At 38.7% G+C, this 20,305-nt stretch overlaps 1 protein-coding gene across 1 annotated transcript in view; it reads right to left on the bottom strand.

Moving 5' to 3' along the window:
• LOC144435554 (uncharacterized) overlaps window positions 1-20,305 on the bottom strand; it is a 450,358-nt gene that overhangs the window by 376,286 nt on the left and 53,767 nt on the right. Inside the window, exons 30-39 of the mRNA XM_078124141.1 lie at window positions 17,243-17,365; window positions 16,946-17,062; window positions 16,271-16,393; window positions 15,767-15,883; window positions 15,301-15,423; window positions 11,024-11,146; window positions 6,126-6,248; window positions 5,492-5,614; window positions 5,097-5,213; window positions 1,084-1,206 (exon numbers count right to left, since the gene is read on the bottom strand). Coding sequence (XP_077980267.1) covers window positions 1,084-1,206; window positions 5,097-5,213; window positions 5,492-5,614; window positions 6,126-6,248; window positions 11,024-11,146; window positions 15,301-15,423; window positions 15,767-15,883; window positions 16,271-16,393; window positions 16,946-17,062; window positions 17,243-17,365 — 1,212 coding nt within the window. The remainder of the gene's footprint in view (window positions 1-1,083; window positions 1,207-5,096; window positions 5,214-5,491; window positions 5,615-6,125; window positions 6,249-11,023; window positions 11,147-15,300; window positions 15,424-15,766; window positions 15,884-16,270; window positions 16,394-16,945; window positions 17,063-17,242; window positions 17,366-20,305) is intronic.

Genomic DNA, 20,305 nt, shown 5'->3' with positions numbered 1-20,305 from the left:
CAAATGTAGGCCCGAGGTGGGTCAGTTGGAGTGAATTGTTTGACAAATGTAGGTCCTAGCTGGGTCAGTTGGAGTGAATTGTTTGACAAATGTAGGCCCTAGCTGGGTCAGTTGGAGTGAATTGTTTGACAAATGTAGGCCCGAGCTGGGTCAGTTGGAGTGAATTGTTTGACAAATGTAGGCCCTAGCTAGGCCAGTTGGAGTGAATTATTTGACAAATGTAGGCTCTAGCTGGGTCAGTTGGAGTGAATTGTTTGACAAATGCAGGCCCTAGCTGGGTCAGTTGGAGTGAATTGTTTGACAAATGTAGGCCCTAGCTGGGTCAGTTGGAGTGAATTGTTTGACAAATGTAGGCCCTAGCTAGGCCAGTTGGAGTGAATTGTTTGACAAATGTAGGCCCTAGCTGGGTCAGTTGGAGTGAATTGTTTGACAAATGTAGGCCCTAGCTTGGCCAGTTGGAGTGAATTGTTTGACAAATGTAGGCCCTAGCTAGGCCAGTTGGAGTGAATTGTTTGACAAATGTAGGCCCGAGCTGGGTCAGTTGGAGTGAATTGTTTGACAAATGTAGGCCCTAGCTGGGTCAGTTGGAGTGAATTGTTTGACAAATGTAGGCCCTAGCTGGGTCAGTTGGAGTGAATTGTTTGACAAATGTAGGCCCTAGCTGGGTCAGTTGGAGTGAATTGTTTGACAAATGTAGGCCCTAGCTGGGTCAGTTGGAGTGAATTGTTTGACAAATGTAGGCCCTAGCTGGGTCAGTTGGAGTGAATTGTTTGACAAATGTAGGCCCTAGCTAGGCCAGTTGGAGTGAATTGTTTGACAAATGTAGGCCCTAGCTAGGTCAGTTGGAAACAGAAAATATGAGCATCCTTATCACTACAATGATTGCATACATGTACATGTAGTGTAACAATGAAGGAAACACCCCTAACTTTGTTGTCTATGGTTTCTAATTCTACTTTGATATTGCTATTATCATAATGCTAAATGAACACAATTTTTCAAAAGAACACACACTGATAAACCCACTGAAAATATATAGTATTACAATGATTAAAGAATCATGCACAGAAAACATCAACTTACGTGTATCACAGGTTGTTCCTGTGTAACATCCTGGACAGCTACATGTATACAATGTACATGAGCCTTGCTGTGCCAAACAGATACCATTATTACGACATGGATTTGGCTGACATTGGTTTAATCCTAAAAAAAATGATACAAACAAGAGTGTCTGAGTTGTCAGTACAATGCTATTTTACTGAAATAGCTAATGGTAAGTCAATTCACTCTATACCAGTATTTTTCTGAAAGATCTATCATATTCAGACAGGATTCACCCAAAAATGTCTCTTATCACCAGAGGGCACTGTTCCCCTAAAAAAGTTTAATCAATAGAATATGGTAGTATTCACATGGCAAATCCATCAGTAGTGGGCAGTATTCACCTCAAAGGTCTCCATTATATTAGAAGGCAGTATTCATCAAGCTGATCTATCAGTAGAAGGCAGTATTTACAAGAATGGTCCATCATTAGAGGGCCATATTCACCTAACTGGTCTGTCATTAGAGGGCAGTATTTACAAGAATGGTCCATCATTAGAGGACCATATTCACCTAACTGGTCTGTCATTAGAGGGCAGTATTTACAAGAATGGTCCATCATTAGAGGGCCATATTCACCTAACTGGTCTGTCATTAGAGGGCAGTATTTACATGAATGGTCCATCAGTAGAGGGCCATATTCACCTAACTGGTCTGTAATTAGAGGGCAGTATTTACATGAATGGTCCATCAGTAGAGGGCCATATTCACCTAACTGGTCTGTCATTAGAGGGCAGTATTTACAAGAATGGTCCATCATTAGAGGGCCATATTCACCTAACTGGTCTGTCATTAGAGGGCAGTATTTACAAGAATGGTCCATCATTAGAGGGCCATATTCACCTAACTGGTCTGTCATTAGAGGGCAGTATTTACAAGAATGGTCCATCATTAGAGGGCCATATTCACCTAACTGGTCTGTCATTAGAGGGCAGTATTTACAAGAATGGTCCATCATTAGAGGGCCATATTCACCTAACTGGTCTGTCATTAGAGGGCAGTATTTACATTTATAATATACCTAGTGATAATACTGTGCCATGATTCGCTAGAATCAGTCACGTGATAGGAAAATAGAATGACTATTTCCCTAGAGAAATAGTTCCATCAACTTTTACATGGTCACGTGACCACCGCGCATTCACAGCAGGTCAAAATGGCAGCTTCTGAGGATGTTGTCTGCCACTGTGAGTTCACAGCATGAGGTATATTATAAAACACATATTGCTTGGCCTATATTCGGGCTATATCACACCCGTTCATTACCCCCTCGTGACTGTGAGTTACCAGAATAACATGCTATTTCCCTCGGCCTTTGGCCTCGGGAAATAGCATGTGATTCTGGTAACTCACAGTCCCTAGGGTGTAATAAACGAGTGCTATAGCCCTCATGGCCAGGCAATATGTGTTCAGAATGGTCCATCATTAGAGGGCCATATTCACCTAACTGGTCTGTCATTAGAGGGTAGTATTTACATGAAAGGTCCATCATTAGAGGGCCATATTCACCTAACTGGTCTGTCATTAGAGGGCAGTATTTACATGAAAGGTCCATCATTAGAGGGCCATATTCACCTAACTGGTCTGTCATTAGAGGGCAGTATTTACAAGAATGGTCCATCATTAGAGGGCCATATTCACCTAACTGGTCTGTCATTAGAGGGCAGTATTTACATGAATGGTCCATCATTAGAGGGCCATATTCACCTAACTGGTCTGTCATTAGAGGGTAGTATTTACATGAATGGTCCATCATTAGTGGGCCATATTCACCTAACTGGTCTGTCATTAGAGGGCAGTATTTACAAGAATGGTCCATCATTAGAGGGCCATACTCACCTAACTGGTCTGTCATTAGAGGGCAGTATTTACATGAAAGGTCCATCATTAGAGGGCTATATTCACCTAACTGGTCTGTCATTAGAGGGCAGTATTTACATGAATGGTCCATCATTAGAGGGCCATATTCACCTAACTGGTCTGTCATTAGAGGGCAGTATTTACATGAAAGGTCCATCATTAGAGGGCCATATTCACCTAACTGGTCTGTCATTAGAGGGCAGTATTTACATGAATGGTCCATCATTAGAGGGCCATATTCACCTAACTGGTCTGTCATTAGAGGGCAGTATTTACATGAAAGGTCCATCATTAGAGGGCTATACTAGTATTCACCTAACTGGTCTGTCATTAGAGGGCAGTATTTACATGAAAGGTCCATCATTAGAGGGCCATATTCACCTAACTGGTCTGTCATTAGAGGGCAGTATTTACATGAAAGGTCCATCATTAGAGGGCCATATTCACCTAACTGGTCTGTCATTAGAGGGCAGTATTTACAAGAATGGTCCATCATTAGAGGGCCATATTCACCTAACTGGTCTGTCATTAGAGGGCAGTATTTACATGAATGGTCCATCATTAGAGGGCCATATTCACCTAACTGGTCTGTCATTAGAGGGCAGTATTTACATGAATGGTCCATCATTAGAGGGCCATATTCACCTAACTGGTCTGTCATTAGAGGGCAGTATTTACAAGAATGGTCCATCATTAGAGGGCCATATTCACCTAACTGGTCTGTCATTAGAGGGCAGTATTTACAAGAATGGTCCATCATTAGAGGGCCATATTCACCTAACTGGTCTGTCATTAGAGGGCAGTATTTACATGAAAGGTCCATCATTAGAGGGCTATATTCAAGTTAAATATAAAAGTTTGTCAGGACCATGATGCTCTGTTCACAAAGTTTCCTAAACATGCACATCAATCAAGCTGGTGGAGAAGGTGATGCTAATCGGACTAATGAAGCAGATATTCAATTGATAACATGGCCTTATAGTTTTTAAAGAAATGCAAGGGCCAAGAATTTCTTGATGGTTTACCAGGTTGAAAAAAATATAAATACTGTAAAGTGGTTAATCATTGGTGGGGTTTAATTTTCGCTTAATTCGCGCATTGGCAATGAGCGCGAAATCAAAACACCGCTAATCAGTATTCCCAATGGGCAGTCCATGGCACAACAATAGAGTAAAAAGTACCAGACATTAGGCGGAAGACAAGAAAATTAGAAGTTACATTAGGTAATGCAGGAATTGGTAATGGCTTCTCCTCTGTGACAACCACAGCTGTTTTTAATGTATATTGGATCGTGACACATGATATACGTTGTACATGTACTTGTAGTATGATGTTCCAACTAACCCAGTCCCATGACGATAAAGACGTAAGTGTTTACAACTTTCAATGCATGCTCTGTGAATAGCTCTGCCAGTATCATATACCAAACGTGATTGGGTGAAATTGCTCACTTTTTTGTAAGCTGCGATCCTATTGGTCATATATGATGTAGTGACCTAATTACATTAATTATTTCACAACATGGCGACTTGTAAAAAGACTAGCGTAGCGATCACACTTGGAGGATGGAATGCGCCGTTTTCAGTCATCTTATGAAGGGAAATATTTTTTGCTTTGAACTTGCGACTGTGAAATGCTTACTGCTTTGTCGGCCATGTCGGGTCAGTGTATGTTGAAAAAGAAAATCTCTGTAAACGCCCGAAAGCCATTCATTCATACAAAACAATGTTACACACATGTACTTGTATCCATTTATTTCATTCAAAAATGTGTCAAGTGGGGAGTATGTTAATTTGTATTAGTGATTTTAATCTATTGTTTGTACATCCTGTCAACCCGATCGTTTACACCTCAGACGTCAGTTTACAATTATTTATACTTTGAGGACGGCGACTTGACTTTGATAATTCATAAATAAACACTTTGGCTCACTTAGCACTCATTAGTCATGATGGTCGCGCGTATTCAAGACACCGCTACTTTGTCTTGAAGTCTGAGTGTGCGGAATTTTAACCCCTCCAAAATTAACCACTTTACAGTATGATGTTGACCTCAGTATCAAGAGCTCATACTACATGTATTGTATATGTTGGGGGGAAAATGATATGAAAGCATGTGACAGAATTACTTACGTGTTTCACAATTAGTTCCTGTGTAGCAAGACTGACATTGGCATGAATAATCAGTGCAGCCTCGCTGTGAACAGAAGCCATCATTCTGACAAGGACTGGGCTGACACGGATCCAGATCTGGAATGCAATATGAATGTGAAGTTTGAAATAAAGATAACACAAATGACATCCAGAAATATTCACATTATTGGACCCTGTTGATTTAAGAATACGGCCTAGGGGCACACATGAACACACACACACACATGAACACACACGCACGCACGCATGCACACACACACGCAAGCATGCACGCACGCACGCGCACACACACACACACACACACACACACACACACTTGTATCAGACAGTAGGTTATTACTATTATAATACAGATTTACAGTTCATCTACTTACATGTTTCACAAGTTGACCCTGTGTAACAGCCAGTACATTGACATGTATACTCTGTACAGGAACCAGGAACTTGAATGCAGACTCCCCCATTCCGGCATGGGGAAGGTAGGCACTGATTCACAGCTACGGGAGGGGAAAAATGTTTTAATACACAATAATGTGGAAGATGTACAGCAAGATTCATTTGAACTGCTGGTATATTTTTTTTAGATATCATTTTCACGGACGAACAAACAAACAGACTGACAAAGATAGACAGACAGACAGATAGATAGACAGACAGACATGTAAGAAAGAAAGACAGACAGACAGACAGACAGACAGACAGACAGACAGACAGACACACACACACACACACACACACACACACACACACATGCATGCATGCACAAGCATAACGTAACCCTTCCTTGCAGTAGGTAAAAGGCAATTTAATGTAGTTGTCATAATCAGAAAACAAAAAATAACATGCAAATGTACAGACAACAAAAAGTTATTCGAGTGTTATACAGTGGCAGCACTATTAATTGTTAATAGTGTACTAGATGACAACCACCCTATTGTACCCCTATACCCTGTCTTAACAAATTGTCAGGATGTAAAGAGCTCATAAACTATAGAACTGTTTACTTACGTGTGGTGCAAGTCAGACCTTGGAAACATTCAGTGCACTCACAGCTATACTGGAAGCAGCCTTGTGCACTGGGAATACATTGTCCACTATTTTGACATGGGTTGGGGGAGCACTGGTCGATGGCTGGATAAATAAACAACAAACAAAATAGAATTATTGTATAGTAATGTATTAATTTTGGGATTATGGCATAGTCATATAATCATGGTTACTGCCACAGGGATGACTCCCTTCAACTGCACAGGGTTGCAATCTCAAAGTAAACACTGATATCCTGTTACACTAATATATATACTAACATCTCCACTCAGCTAACGTACAGAGAGTGAACATAAGCACTATCACTTTAGTCAAACATTTTATTTTGCCAGACTACTTGGCCTACCACTCAGCTTATCCAGCCTGCCCTATATGATACACTATCAAACACAATGCCCGCTGACCAAAGAGAGCTCAGCTCGTAAGACCCCTGCACGCTACAATTCTTGCTCTACCAGTGGCTCAACCGATCATCAGACATCAGCCAATGATCCCTCCACATCAATGAGCAATGCCACAAGTGAAAACATCATTATTATCTGGGATCAACTAGAAGCCATCACACAAGCGAGGATTGACACAGCCATAAGCACCATCCAAGGAATTACACTGTCATCCATCGGTTAAGGCAATTCACCCCATACACAGGATCTGCTTTCATTGTCTCCAGCCTTGGAGGCCGGTCCAGACCACACCCTGGCAAATCCTGTTTATACAACCAACCAATTTCCAGAACTCTCTACCACATGGACTGGACAACAACAAAGATCAACCCGAAAGTGCACTGGCGACCTTGAAAGGAATGCCACCTGATGAGGTGCACAATCTACTTCCATGTCAACATAGCAGTGCCCATATCAAAGTGGCAAATCACTCGGCTGCCACTAATTCAACCATCCACTGACACAATACTCGCCACGACTACGCCGATCTCTGCCATTATTCCGCCAGCTCACCTCCACCTGCCGTTCCTGGACCAATCTATGCTCAATTCTCTTGTGAATACGGGTAGGTTTATTGAATTTTCCAACCTCCACCCAGATTCAGATAACAATATAGCAAAAACTCACATCTCTTTTGATCTGGAATACCAGGGTATTGTAACATTCATGTCCTGGGCGAAGAAAAAGATTATTAACGACTTCCACACATGGCTGGAATGCTTCTGATCACTATATTTGCCGTTTACTGGTCATTTTACTTCCCTAACGAGGTAATACCCCTCTTCAACTACCTATGCTACATTGTCCCCAAGCAGGTGCTTGCAGGCAAGAGGCTTGGCTTGGCCATGACTGCAAGTTTCGCCAAGAGGCCACCTGCTATGTTGGTCTATGCGAATGGTCCTTACCAACGTCAACCTAGACAGGAAACACTTCACACTCGCCTCACCTGCTACTGCCTTCATGGTACACGTGCTGCCCATGTCATGCTACCAACTCATATACCTGGGTGAACCCTGACCCTAAGCCTAACCAATCATGTACACCACTATTTGCTGGAACTTCAACCGAGGCAAGTGCCCAATGCCGTGTCAGTACAACAGAATCCACCATTGCTCTACATGCGGATCACCACATCACCCAGGGTGCCTCAGCCCTTTCACAAATAAGGCACTGCCACTTAGTGCAGTGCTCAATATGTCACATCCAGCACGCCTCTCAACATCCATGAAATTGAAAAACTTCTTCATGAAACTGAGCATCACAATGACAACAAGAATGGCATACCACACTGACCAGACTTGGTACATAGACTTCTGTAATATGTACGATATACAACCACTGCCATGGACACAACAGTCAACAGTCAATGTCTATTGATAGTATCAATATGTGGCAAAAATAGGTTTTACTTCAAACTGTGACTGTGTTAACTTGCTGATAGTTGATTCACTGTTGTATTTTATTAATGGCAGCAAGTTGATAAAAGTGAGTGAGTTCCAGAGTCAAATTACAGTGCTTGCCACATAAACTGGTAACTGTACATGTACAATTTACACTGGCATGAAAAACAGTATTTATTTACATTTGACCAGATTTCCCTTTTTGTGTTTGTGAAACGATTGTCAAACATCAATATGAAAGCAGAAAGATGTTTGTCCTAAATAAGGATTAAATAGTGTGTGGTTAAAGCTGGTAACATCTAGCTCCCCAGATACTTTACCAGGTTCTTAGTTTGACAATCTATCCCCTTCTGTTATCAACTAATATTACAGTATAAAAGTTAAGGTATGGCTATAGATGCAAGTTGTAAAATATTTCCTTGCTCTAGCTGTTATACCAAAGTTCCCCTCCACAAGCACAGTAAAGGATTTGGAAACCATATGCAAATTTTAATAGATCCTCCATCTGTTACTGGGGTTCTCAACCTTTGCAAAAAGTCTGTTATATGGCAGGTCCAAACAAGAATTTAATGGAAGACATAGTCCCTAAAAAGTATTTCTTGTAGTGACTACAACATGTTCTTTAGTTTGTATATTATGTCGCAGGCTGTCAGTTCAAAAAGGACAACAACTATGGCATGGCCTTTAAGGCAATCAAAAAAGATACACTGACAACACATGAAGGGGTTGTTCATTTCTTATCTGTTATGTGTAGATCCTTGACAATTTCAGGCACATTAGCATTAATATTTATATTATCTTAATGATTTCAAAATAGAAAGACTATTTGACCCTGAAGATGAAGGTCAAGGTCAAAAGTCAGTGTGTCATTAGAAAGTTCATCATTGATAACCACGACAATAGCAAATGAATAGGGTCTCTATCTATTAAGCGTCAAGAGTTATTGGCCAAAATGTGAATATTTATGACAAATATGGTCACCATTTTGCTGTTATCATTGGGGTTGTTAAACGAAGTGATGTGTATATGCAGACTATAGCATCTGACATTTGTACAAGGTTTGGTTGAAATCAGTCCATGCATATCAGAGATATATATAGTTTTACACATTTTAACAATAATATGGCTATCCGACCATGAAGATGGAGGTCAAAATTCAATGTGCCATCAAAAAGCTCATGATTGATAACATGGGTGAAGACACTTGAATGAGGTCTCTATCTGTTAAACTTCAAGAGTTATTGGGCAAAGTGTGATTATTTACAACATAGTATACATGGCTGCCATTTCGCTGTTGTTGTAAAACCAAGTGCTATGCATATGCCCTCTATAATATCTGACATTTGTACCAGGTTTGGTTGAAATTGGCACATGCATATTGAAGATACAGGTTGACACAGAAGGACAGACAGAAGGACGGACAGACGGACGGACAGACAGACTGTAAGTTTAGGGTTGTTGAAATTCACATAGGGACAATATCAAAATCAAACACACCATAATTACGCGTCCTCACGAGTAGCGACGAGTAGCTCCTGGTAGCTCTGATGTACTACGTGAAACAGTCAATCTGTCAAATCAAACTATATATTAATGCTAGATAAGCTTTAGTTTTTAATTTGTTTTTGTGGACAATGTTCAAATTCGACTGACGAATCCTGCGACTCAAATCTAACATGATCAATGCACTGTTCACCAGCCAGACGAAAATGGTCGACATGTTTGTTGACTAGCCGAGAAATGCATAAGGAACTTGTGAGGCAGTCCGAATAAATAAATTTAAATCCGACGTTTCGAATAAAAAATCTTCTTAAAGGTATTTTTAGGCAAGACATAAACACTTAGGTAAACACTTAGTTGACTCGCCGACTTTACGAATGCCATAGAAGGCATCGAATGAATAACATTGAAAAAGTAAGCGTGAAACTGATTTGCACAGGACAGAAAATCTTTTTGTTTTGTGATGAATAACGGACAATAGGTGTTTACTTTTTATTGTCTACAAGCTAAAGGTTCATGAATATGCGTCGAGACTTATATTCACCTTAGTACATCATAACTACTGGTAGCTACTCATCTCTACTTGTTAGGATGCGTAATTACGATGTTTTTTATTTTGATTTTGCCCCTTGTAGAGGTCATGGTTGTGTGGAGATAAAATAAGATGTATTTATCTAAGGGTTGGGACACAATTGGTATATCAAAGGATCAATAGTTTGTGACGTCGTTACCCGCCATTTTGAAAAACACGTCTATTCATCGTCATGTGAGATAGATGTCAAACTACTAACTAGAAATGTTTTCTGAGTAAAATTGAATACAAAACTCCTGATCGAACACGATGTCAACACTTAAGCAAAAGGTATTTGAATCTGTTATAATTTTTTGACGACCTATAAAAATCCTAGTTGAAGTCTGCAGAATCGTGTTTGACATCACACAGTGCATAAATATATAGCATCAGTATCTGTGATCAGTTCAGTGTTCACAGTTGTCTTTGTACATTATTGAGTATTTGTCATAATTGTAATTAATGGTCATCTACATTGTTCCTTCCTCAAAGACATTTTTATACTTCATAGTCTCTTTTACATCAATCAATATGCATGTTGTGTAGGAAGAAAACTTTGCTGACAATAATCAACAAAATGAAAAATAGCCCCTGACCGCGTGCTGTGAGCCAAACCCTTATTTATTTCAAAACCCCATTTTGAACTTTAAACTGCTGGGTGATCTCCTTATAAGGATGTCTCAAGAACCAATCATCTAAAGGGCATACAAGCATGTCGTCATGGCTGCAGTGCATTCTGGGTAATGATGCTTTACCCACGTGGGGGCACTCTATAGAATGTAGCCAACAAACCAAGAATTTGAGAGAAAACTATACACTTCCAGAGCACCCCCTAGTGGCGCTCTGGCACTAATAAGTCAGGTCTAAATAAGGCAGGCACATCTAAATAAGGCAGGTCTAAATACACTGAATACTAATTCACATATATGTCAATGTCACATATACCTGTTTGACAGTTATCACCAGTCCAACACTGTGCACAATAACATGTGTACTCTGTACATGAGCCTGGTGTAGCTGAACAGAAACCACCATTCTGACAAGGATCTTCATCACATGGGTTGATTCCTGTGAAAACACAGAAGGAGAGGATATGATATACAGAAACACAGGGCTGTAGCCAGCGTGCAAAATTAACACTAGTGAGTCGGATTCAGATTCCCGTTCGGACAGACAGTTTTTCAAAATAACAACAATTTGTCGGTCCTTATGACCAATTGGAATTTGTAGTAAATATTTGTAGTAAATACATCAAAGATATATCCAATTTTACCTACATGAAATTAACCTGTCAAGCATCAGAGCTAGCTTGCTATTGTTGTTGTCAATGTTAATATCAAGTCTACATATGGTGTAGCATACAGCATTTACTTTGTTAGAAATCACATGATTGGTTGAATTTCTCTAATTATTCGTGTCTTGACTTATCAGAATGTCTTAGACATTCAGACTCATTTTACACAGCACATGTGTCGCCACCATAATCACTGTAAAGTTTACTGTTCAAAGTATACAAAACATTTAACGTGTTTGACACAGTTCCATGTTGTATTTGTAAGTATATGGTGATATTTAGAGGGCGTGCGGCCATGAGCCTTTACACTGTAGAAGACGAAATAGACAGAGCAAGAAAGACGCCAACAGCACACATACCGTAATTGCTCGGGTTAGCGCCCTCACACGGGCAAGCGCCCAGTGTGTTTGTTTAGACAATGTCTATTTTTAGAATAGTTGCAGTAAACAGCCCACCCCACCCTCCCTCCTGACCATGTATTTGTTCATTTGTTCATCAAGGAAGACTGACAAACCCACAATAATGGATAAATTGTTTGCAATCTAGGTACCTTACCCATTAACTAAAATTGGATGAGATAATGGTGAATGTGTTTAGGTACCTTACCCATTAAATAAAATTGGATGAGATAATGGTGAATGTGTGAGTTAATAAAAGGTTGAAATGCTATCATGGTGAATCATACAAGATTTTTATTTGTTCATGTATTATGTTTCATGTCATTATATCTCACATGACACGATGTTCACGCTCATTTCTTGTGCTTTCGTGCCACTAAAAATGAATTCACACAACCTTTCATTGATGTTTGCCTGCAGTGCTCTACCTCAGAAGATTTAAAATGTTGCAAAATCACACAATTTCAAACTAAAATGTTTCATATTCTATTGCAAAACAATGATATCCTAAATGGGCTTACAATGTATTCTCTATGGCAAAATTTGTAGTCGTCTGCTGTTGGGACAAACTACCAAGCTTTCAAATCCAAGGTTACAGAATAATACAGTCAAAATAAAGCTAACAGTTTCAATTCTTCTTTAGTGCCATTAGACTTTTAAATTTCATAGGCATGCAAAAATGAAAACAAATCCCAAGATTCGATCCACTCGATCATCAGATCGTCCAGCAGCCATTTTATGATACATGAGGTCTCATTACTGTAATCTTGTGGGTGTCAAGTTTACACTGAATGACAATTACACCCCTCTGGGAAAACCTGGCAAGTACATGCTTGGATTACATGTGACATAACACGGAGGGGGTGTAGGAACAGCTGATCTAGGTTTCAGAACATATGTTCTTACTGAATAGGTAACTTGAGACCAGTGCAGTGTACTGATGTGTGACTTACAAAGCAGAGATTTAATCCATTTCTGCATTCAGCATCAACAGTGTTTGATATTTCACTGTGGCCAAGAGATGGAAGAGATCAATTGATTGTTCATGGTAGTGATGAACTACAACAGCTTATTCAACACTTTTCAATTCCCTTAATGAATAATGACTTTGACACTGTAAATCGTGAGTACAAGGAATTGAAATTCAAGATGACCAACACTGATGGACAATTAAATGTAATGAACTGTCAGAGAATAATAATCATTAAATATTGTGGGCAAGTAGGTTTGCCATTTGGGCAAGTGGACATCGTAGTTCACTTGCCCAAAAGGGCAAGTACTCAGTGAAGTTCTTTAGGCAAGTACTCAGTGAAGTTAACTTCCAGCCCTGGTGTGGCTACATTTACATTATGTTCTGAAATTGTTACAATTTACTTGGCGGTGACATGTCAACCATTCAGAACCTTTAATTTGTTGCATTGTTGTGCTCTTAATTATTATGTTGTTTCCAGACATCTAAACACTCCTAGTTCCTGGCAGGTTTCCAGAAATCTAAACACTCCAAGTTCCTGGCAGGTGGGCCAGAACTGTTATGTATCGTCAGAACTTTTTATCAGTCTGTTTCATTTGCGCGTTTGCAACATTTACAGTAAATATTAGACATGGTTTTATTAACCTCAACAAAAATAGGTAATATGCAGTTAACCACCCATCCACCAGTTGAGGGTGTGGGTGGGTTAAATCCGCCCAGGGCACTAACCCGCATCAGTATACAATACAAGAACAGAAGGCGATCGTTTCAGGCTGCTTGACAGATAACAGCAATAATCTTGTAGCTTTTTTTGTGATTTTGTCGGTTTTTTATTCAACTGGTTTTTTTGTGCTTTTTTTCCTTCCGATGTTTAACTGGAAGCAAACATTATAATTCATGCTGGGCAAACTCAAATAGACGAAATCACACTGAAATGCGAGCGAGATGTCAGCATACTACCAGTTTCAAAATGCTGCATGCATTGCTACTTTCGCCGATTTTGACAGGATACCTCTGAACATTTCTTTGGTCTTGAAGTCCGATTTAATGTCGGAGTTGGGAAATGTCCGATTTTTTGGCAGGTAAGGTGTAATTTAGCAGAAAAATCCATCCAACTTGGCGATTCAGATTCAGATCACTTCCGTCTATTTGTGTTAACATTACAGGCATTGTAGCGTTTGCTTCCAGTTAAACATCAGAACGAAGAAAAGCATGAAGAAAAATTCCTCAACATCACAACAAAGGCTACAATTATTGCAGCTACTTGGCAGACAGAATTTACTAACGGGTTACTGTACTACAACGAGGAGATGTATTGCAAACCGTGCACTGTGCATACGGGCAGCTGTCTGCTCACAAGGTACTGATATCATCAAATATATCTTTTATTCTCTGGTACTTTGACATGGAAACAAGGCTTTTTACCTATGAGGCTATCGAGTCTAAATAAAGTTTATTATTATTATTATCATTATTATAATTCTATGGGTCCATTTGTCAGCGAACTTTCGTCATTCAAATTTTGTAGCTGACACTCAAACAGAAGGTCAAAGAGTCACCATTGAACATACATTGCAGTCGCAGACCAACCTACAAGGCTGACAAACAATCTCAACTTAATGATGTTGATTCTACCTCAGGTGTTGAGGATTCTGTTGCTGCTACATAAGATTGACACAGACGATGAATCTGACTTTGGATCATGTGATTCAGAATTTAGTGAATCGAACAGTGAGGAAGGAGAAGACTGTGATCTCTTTGAGATTACAGATAATGTAGATTTAATGATTAATTCACCCATATTATCTATAATCTATGTATCTGCATGGAATGAATACATTCAGTGAATAACAGAACAGATTTATGCAAGAATGAACTGGGTTCATAGTGACAAAGGACAATTTGTGCTCACAGAGTCAAAAAAATTACTTAGAAGTGAATCCCAAATCTGCTTCCAAGTTATTTTTGACTGTGAGTGGAAATGTTTCACTGTACGAACAAATAATATTTTGATGAAATAAAGAGTGGATATTAGATAATTCGTTGTACTCTCTTTTATTTTAGTGATCATTTGATCTTTATGGGGGGGGTTGTAGATACAGGTCGTGAATGTGAACTGCGCATTGAGTATGGACCTGTAGTTTTCCGTAAGGACCAGCAGTTTTTTGCTACCTGTCAGTCTTTATGACCAGTAGTCATTTTAGCTTAATTTCACAGTGGCTTTAGCTGTTATTTGGAGTATATGCAATATACTAGTCAACAGAGAATTACTATAGAAGTAGTCTGTAGACATTGGTAAACACATGATGAAACTAGTTAGCATTTGCAAGCAAAAGCAATGTTCCAGAGGTCAGGTGTCAGTGAGAAATTTCTCACAAAACTTTCATGAAAGCATTAAGATATAAGTGAATAAATTGTCAATACTAGAGGTTCATAATAATAGTAGAGGAAACTGTTTTACCAATTCACCCCAGCATACAGGTGTGACCTCACCCCCACCTCTCCCACACCAACATCACTACCACCATTATTTGGTTATTTACTACAGATACAGACTTACGTGTTTGACACATGTCCCCTTCATAACAGTTAGGACAGAGACAAGTGAAATCAGTACAGGAGTTAGCCACAGCAAGACACTGCCCACCATTCAAACACTGATTGGGTTGGCACTGATTCAACACTGAAAGACAAAACAAATCATTTCATAGTCATATTTATCACTAGTATGTATGGTTAATGAATATTTTGTTGAATGATTTTGTCAGTTCGTTCACTTCAGATCTTAATGCTAACAACTTTCATTATTTGGAATTTATTTGAAATTCAATCTACCGGTAAAACAGAGATTGCATTATTTGGAATAGTTTTGGTCTTAGATAGGTCTTAGATAGGTCTCCAAACTAAGGGTGCAGTACAATTATCAATCTTTGAAAGTTTTGTTTAATGGTGAGTTTTGCTACAACTTGACATTATTATCACTATCAAGTAAATTTGTTCAAAGAATATCTGTAATAGATACATACATTGTTGGCAGTTTGTTCCAGTGTAGCAGCCAGGACAACTACATTCATATGTAGTACATGTCAGTTCATTGCAGCTACCGCCATTCAGGCATGGTCTACGTTCACAAGGATCTTGGACTGTCAGGGAGAAAATAGTAAATTAATATAATATGTTGTCAATGAATTTTTACACACCAACCTTCACTTGCCCTTTGACCTGAATTAGGCACAAGGGATGCACTTTATGGTTCTGTAAACATGTTTATTTTGGTGCACAATAATTGTAGATAAACAGCAATTTATTCCAACTTCAGCTCCAAATTAATTTTTGGAAACCTTTTTTTTTTTAGCTGCAATGTATTTTTGTAAGATAATGTACATGTATTGAGTCACGCTACTAGCTGGCCATTACAAATATCAAAACTCAAAAATACTAATTACTATACAATGAAAGTTGAAAAATCTTTACCCAGTCAGTTTGTGTGAATTTTCCGAGAAAAATTTGAAGAAATAAGTTTGACATACGTATACTACATGTGGGTCCTGTATAGCATCCAAGACAACGACAATTATACGCAGTGCATGACCCTGCAATAGCATCACAAGTACCACCATTCAAACATGGATTTGGTGTGCACTGATCCATCCCTATGAAACAAACAAAAATGTATATGTGGTATGATTTGCGAGACATTTTATAATTACAACAACAGAGCATATTTATAATGCAAGAATAGTAATGGCTACAGAGTTCTGACATTTTCATCGTTTGCAAAAACAAAACAAAAAATAAATACAAAGTACCTTTATTTCAGAGATTTTGTACATTTAATCATTCCTTAAAACCAATCCCAATTCTTTTAGATATAGCGACAGACAGACAGACAGACAGACACAGACAGACAGACAGACAGACAGAGACAGACAGACAGACAGACCGACCGACCGACCGACCGACCGGCCGACCGAAAGACCGACCGACCGAAAGACCGACCGACCGACCGACCGACCGACCGACCGACCGACCGACCGACCGACCGACCGACCGACCGACCGACCGACAGACAGACAGACAGACAGACAGACAGACAGACAGACAGACAGACAGACAGACAGACAGACAGACAGACAGACAGACAGACAGACAGACAAATCAATAACAAATAACACTACCTCCCCTTATGGGAGGTAAAAACTTACTTGTTTGACAATTATCACCAGTGAAGCATGATTGACATGAACATCTATAGGTGTCACATGATGTTTGTTGACAGAAGCCACCATTCTGACATGGGTCTGGTGAGCATGGATTCTTGACTAAATTCATGAAAGATTCAAGAATAATTATATTACAGTAGTATATTAAACATTACTGGTAGTAAATTAATGCAACATTTATAACCCACCAAACTTTTACTCCTGTATTGCTATAAATTTCAGTCAAAACACCATTCATTGCATTTGATTAGATACAACAAAGATATCTCAAACACTTACGAGTTTCACACATATCCCCAACATAGCAACCAACACAAATGCAAGTTAATGCAGTACATGAGTTTGGAGTAGCCTGACAATAACCTCCATTCTGACAAGGATTTGGTAGACACTGGTTGATTCCTAGATGAGAAAAGAGTAAGCAAAAAAATACATAAATCTATGTTTTGATTGTACTTATTTCCCATATATCCACATGTCACGATTTAAATAGTCGATCAAAATCAATTTTTTTCAGCATATTTCTGGGTGACAATTTCATGCAAAATACAAACCTCAGCTAATTTACAAATGATATGCAATGTACATGTGCAACACCACGTTGTTTATTGCATAGTTGCATGTCACATTTTTTACAGAGTGAGAATGTTGTCTATCTGGAAAGTGTAACTGAGTTAGAATGTTGTACATCTGGAAAGTGTAACTGAGTTAGAATGTTGTATATCTGGAAAGTGTAACTGAGTTAGAATGTTGTCTATCTGGAAAGTGTAACTAGTGAGAATGTTGTCTATCTGGAAAGTGTAACTGAGTTAGAACGTTGTCTATCTGGAAAGTGTAACTGAGTTAGAATGTTGTCTATCTGGAAAGTGTAACTGAGTTAGAATGTTGTCTATCTGGAAAGTGTAACTGAGTTAGAATGTTGTCTATCTGGAAAGTGTAACTGAGTTAGAATGTTGTCTATCTGGAAAGTGTAACTAGTGAGAATGTTGTCTATCTGGAAAGTGTAACTGAGTTAGAATGTTGTCTATCTGGAAAGTGTAACTGAGTTAGAATGTTGTCTATCTGGAAAGTGTAACTAGTGAGAATGTTGTCTATCTGGAAAGTGTAACTGAGTTAGAATGTTGTCTATCTGGAAAGTGTAACTGAGTTAGAATGTTGTCTATCTGGAAAGTGTAACTGAGTTAGAATGTTGTCTATCTGGAAAGTGTAACTAGTGAGAATGTTGTACATCTGGAAAGTGTAACTGAGTTAGAATGTTGTCTATCTGGAAAGTGTAACTGAGTTAGAATGTTGTCTATCTGGAAAGTGTAACTGAGTTAGAATGTTGTCTATCTGGAAAGTGTAACTGAGTTAGAATGTTGTCTATCTGGAAAGTGTAACTGAGTTAGAATGTTGTCTATCTGGAAAGTGTAACTGAGTTAGAATGTTGTATATCTGGAAAGTGTAACTAGTGAGAATGTTGTTTATCTGGAAAGTGTAACTGAGTTAGAATGTTGTCTATGTGGAAAGTGTAACTAGTGAGAATGTTGTCTATCTGGAAAGTGTAACTGAGTTAGAATGTTGTCTATCTGGAAAGTGTAACTGAGTTAGAATGTTGTCTATGTGGAAAGTGTAACTGAGTTAGAATGTTGTCTATGTGGAAAGTGTAACTGAGTTAGAATGTTGTCTATCTGGAAAGTGTAACTGAGTTAGAATGTTGTCTATCTGGAAAGTGTAACTGAGTTAGAATGTTGTCTATCTGGAAAGTGTAACTGAGTTAGAATGTTGTCTATCTGGAAAGTGTAACTGAGTTAGAATGTTGTCTATCTGGAAAGTGTAACTGAGTTAGAATGTTGTCTATCTGGAAAGTGTAACTGAGTTAGAATGTTGTCTATCTGGAAAGTGTAACTGAGTTAGAATGTTGTCTATCTGGAAAGTGTAACTGAGTTAGAATGTTGTATATCTGGAAAGTGTAACTGAGTTAGAATGTTGTCTATCTGGAAAGTGTAACTAGTGAGAATGTTGTACATCTGGAAAGTGTAACTGAGTTAGAATGTTGTCTATCTGGAAAGTGTAACTGAGTTAGAATGTTGTCTATCTGGAAAGTGTAACTGAGTTAGAATGTTGTCTATCTGGAAAGTGTAACTGAGTTAGAATGTTGTCTATCTGGAAAGTGTAACTGAGTTAGAATGTTGTCTATCTGGAAAGTGTAACTGAGTTAGAATGTTGTATATCTGGAAAGTGTAACTAGTGAGAATGTTGTTTATCTGGAAAGTGTAACTGAGTTAGAATGTTGTCTATGTGGAAAGTGTAACTAGTGAGAATGTTGTCTATCTGGAAAGTGTAACTGAGTTAGAATGTTGTCTATCTGGAAAGTGTAACTGAGTTAGAATGTTGTCTATGTGGAAAGTGTAACTGAGTTAGAATGTTGTCTATGTGGAAAGTGTAACTGAGTTAGAATGTTGTCTATCTGGAAAGTGTAACTGAGTTAGAATGTTGTCTATCTGGAAAGTGTAACTGAGTTAGAATGTTGTCTATCTGGAAAGTGTAACTGAGTTAGAATGTTGTCTATCTGGAAAGTGTAACTGAGTTAGAATGTTGTCTATCTGGAAAGTGTAACTGAGTTAGAATGTTGTCTATCTGGAAAGTGTAACTGAGTTAGAACGTTGTCTATGTGGAAAGTGTAACTAGTGAGAATGTTCTCTATCTGGAAAGTGTAACTAGTGAGAATGTTGTCTATCTGGAAAGTGTAACTGAGTTAGAATGTTGTCTATCTGGAAAGTGTAACTGAGTTAGAATGTTGTCTATCTGGAAAGTGTAACTGAGTTAGAATGTTGTCTATCTGGAAAGTGTAACTGAGTTAGAATGTTGTCTATCTGGAAAGTGTAACTAGTGAGAATGTTGTCTATCTGGAAAGTGTAACTGAGTTAGAATGTTGTCTATCTGGAAAGTGTAACTGAGTTAGAATGTTGTCTATCTGGAAAGTGTAACTGAGTTAGAATGTTGTCTATCTGGAAAGTGTAACTAGTGAGAATGTTGTCTATCTGGAAAGTGTAACTGAGTTAGAATGTTGTCTATCTGGAAAGTGTAACTGAGTTAGAATGTTGTCTATCTGGAAAGTGTAACTAGTGAGAATGTTGTCTATCTGGAAAGTGTAACTGAGTTAGAATGTTGTCTATCTGGAAAGTGTAACTGAGTTAGAACGTTGTCTATCTGGAAAGTGTAACTGAGTTAGAATGTTGTATATCTGGAAAGTGTAACTGAGTTAGAACGTTGTCTATCTGGAAAGTGTAACTGAGTTAGAATGTTGTCTATCTGGAAAGTGTAACTGAGTTAGAATGTTGTATATCTGGAAAGTGTAAC

This window comes from Glandiceps talaboti, chromosome 5 (assembly GCF_964340395.1).
Source record: "Glandiceps talaboti chromosome 5, keGlaTala1.1, whole genome shotgun sequence".
In the NCBI taxonomy this organism is placed as follows: domain Eukaryota; kingdom Metazoa; phylum Hemichordata; class Enteropneusta; family Spengelidae; genus Glandiceps; species Glandiceps talaboti.
The sequence above is the reverse complement of the archived record's forward strand: the minus strand, read 5'-3'. Positions and strand labels throughout refer to the sequence as shown.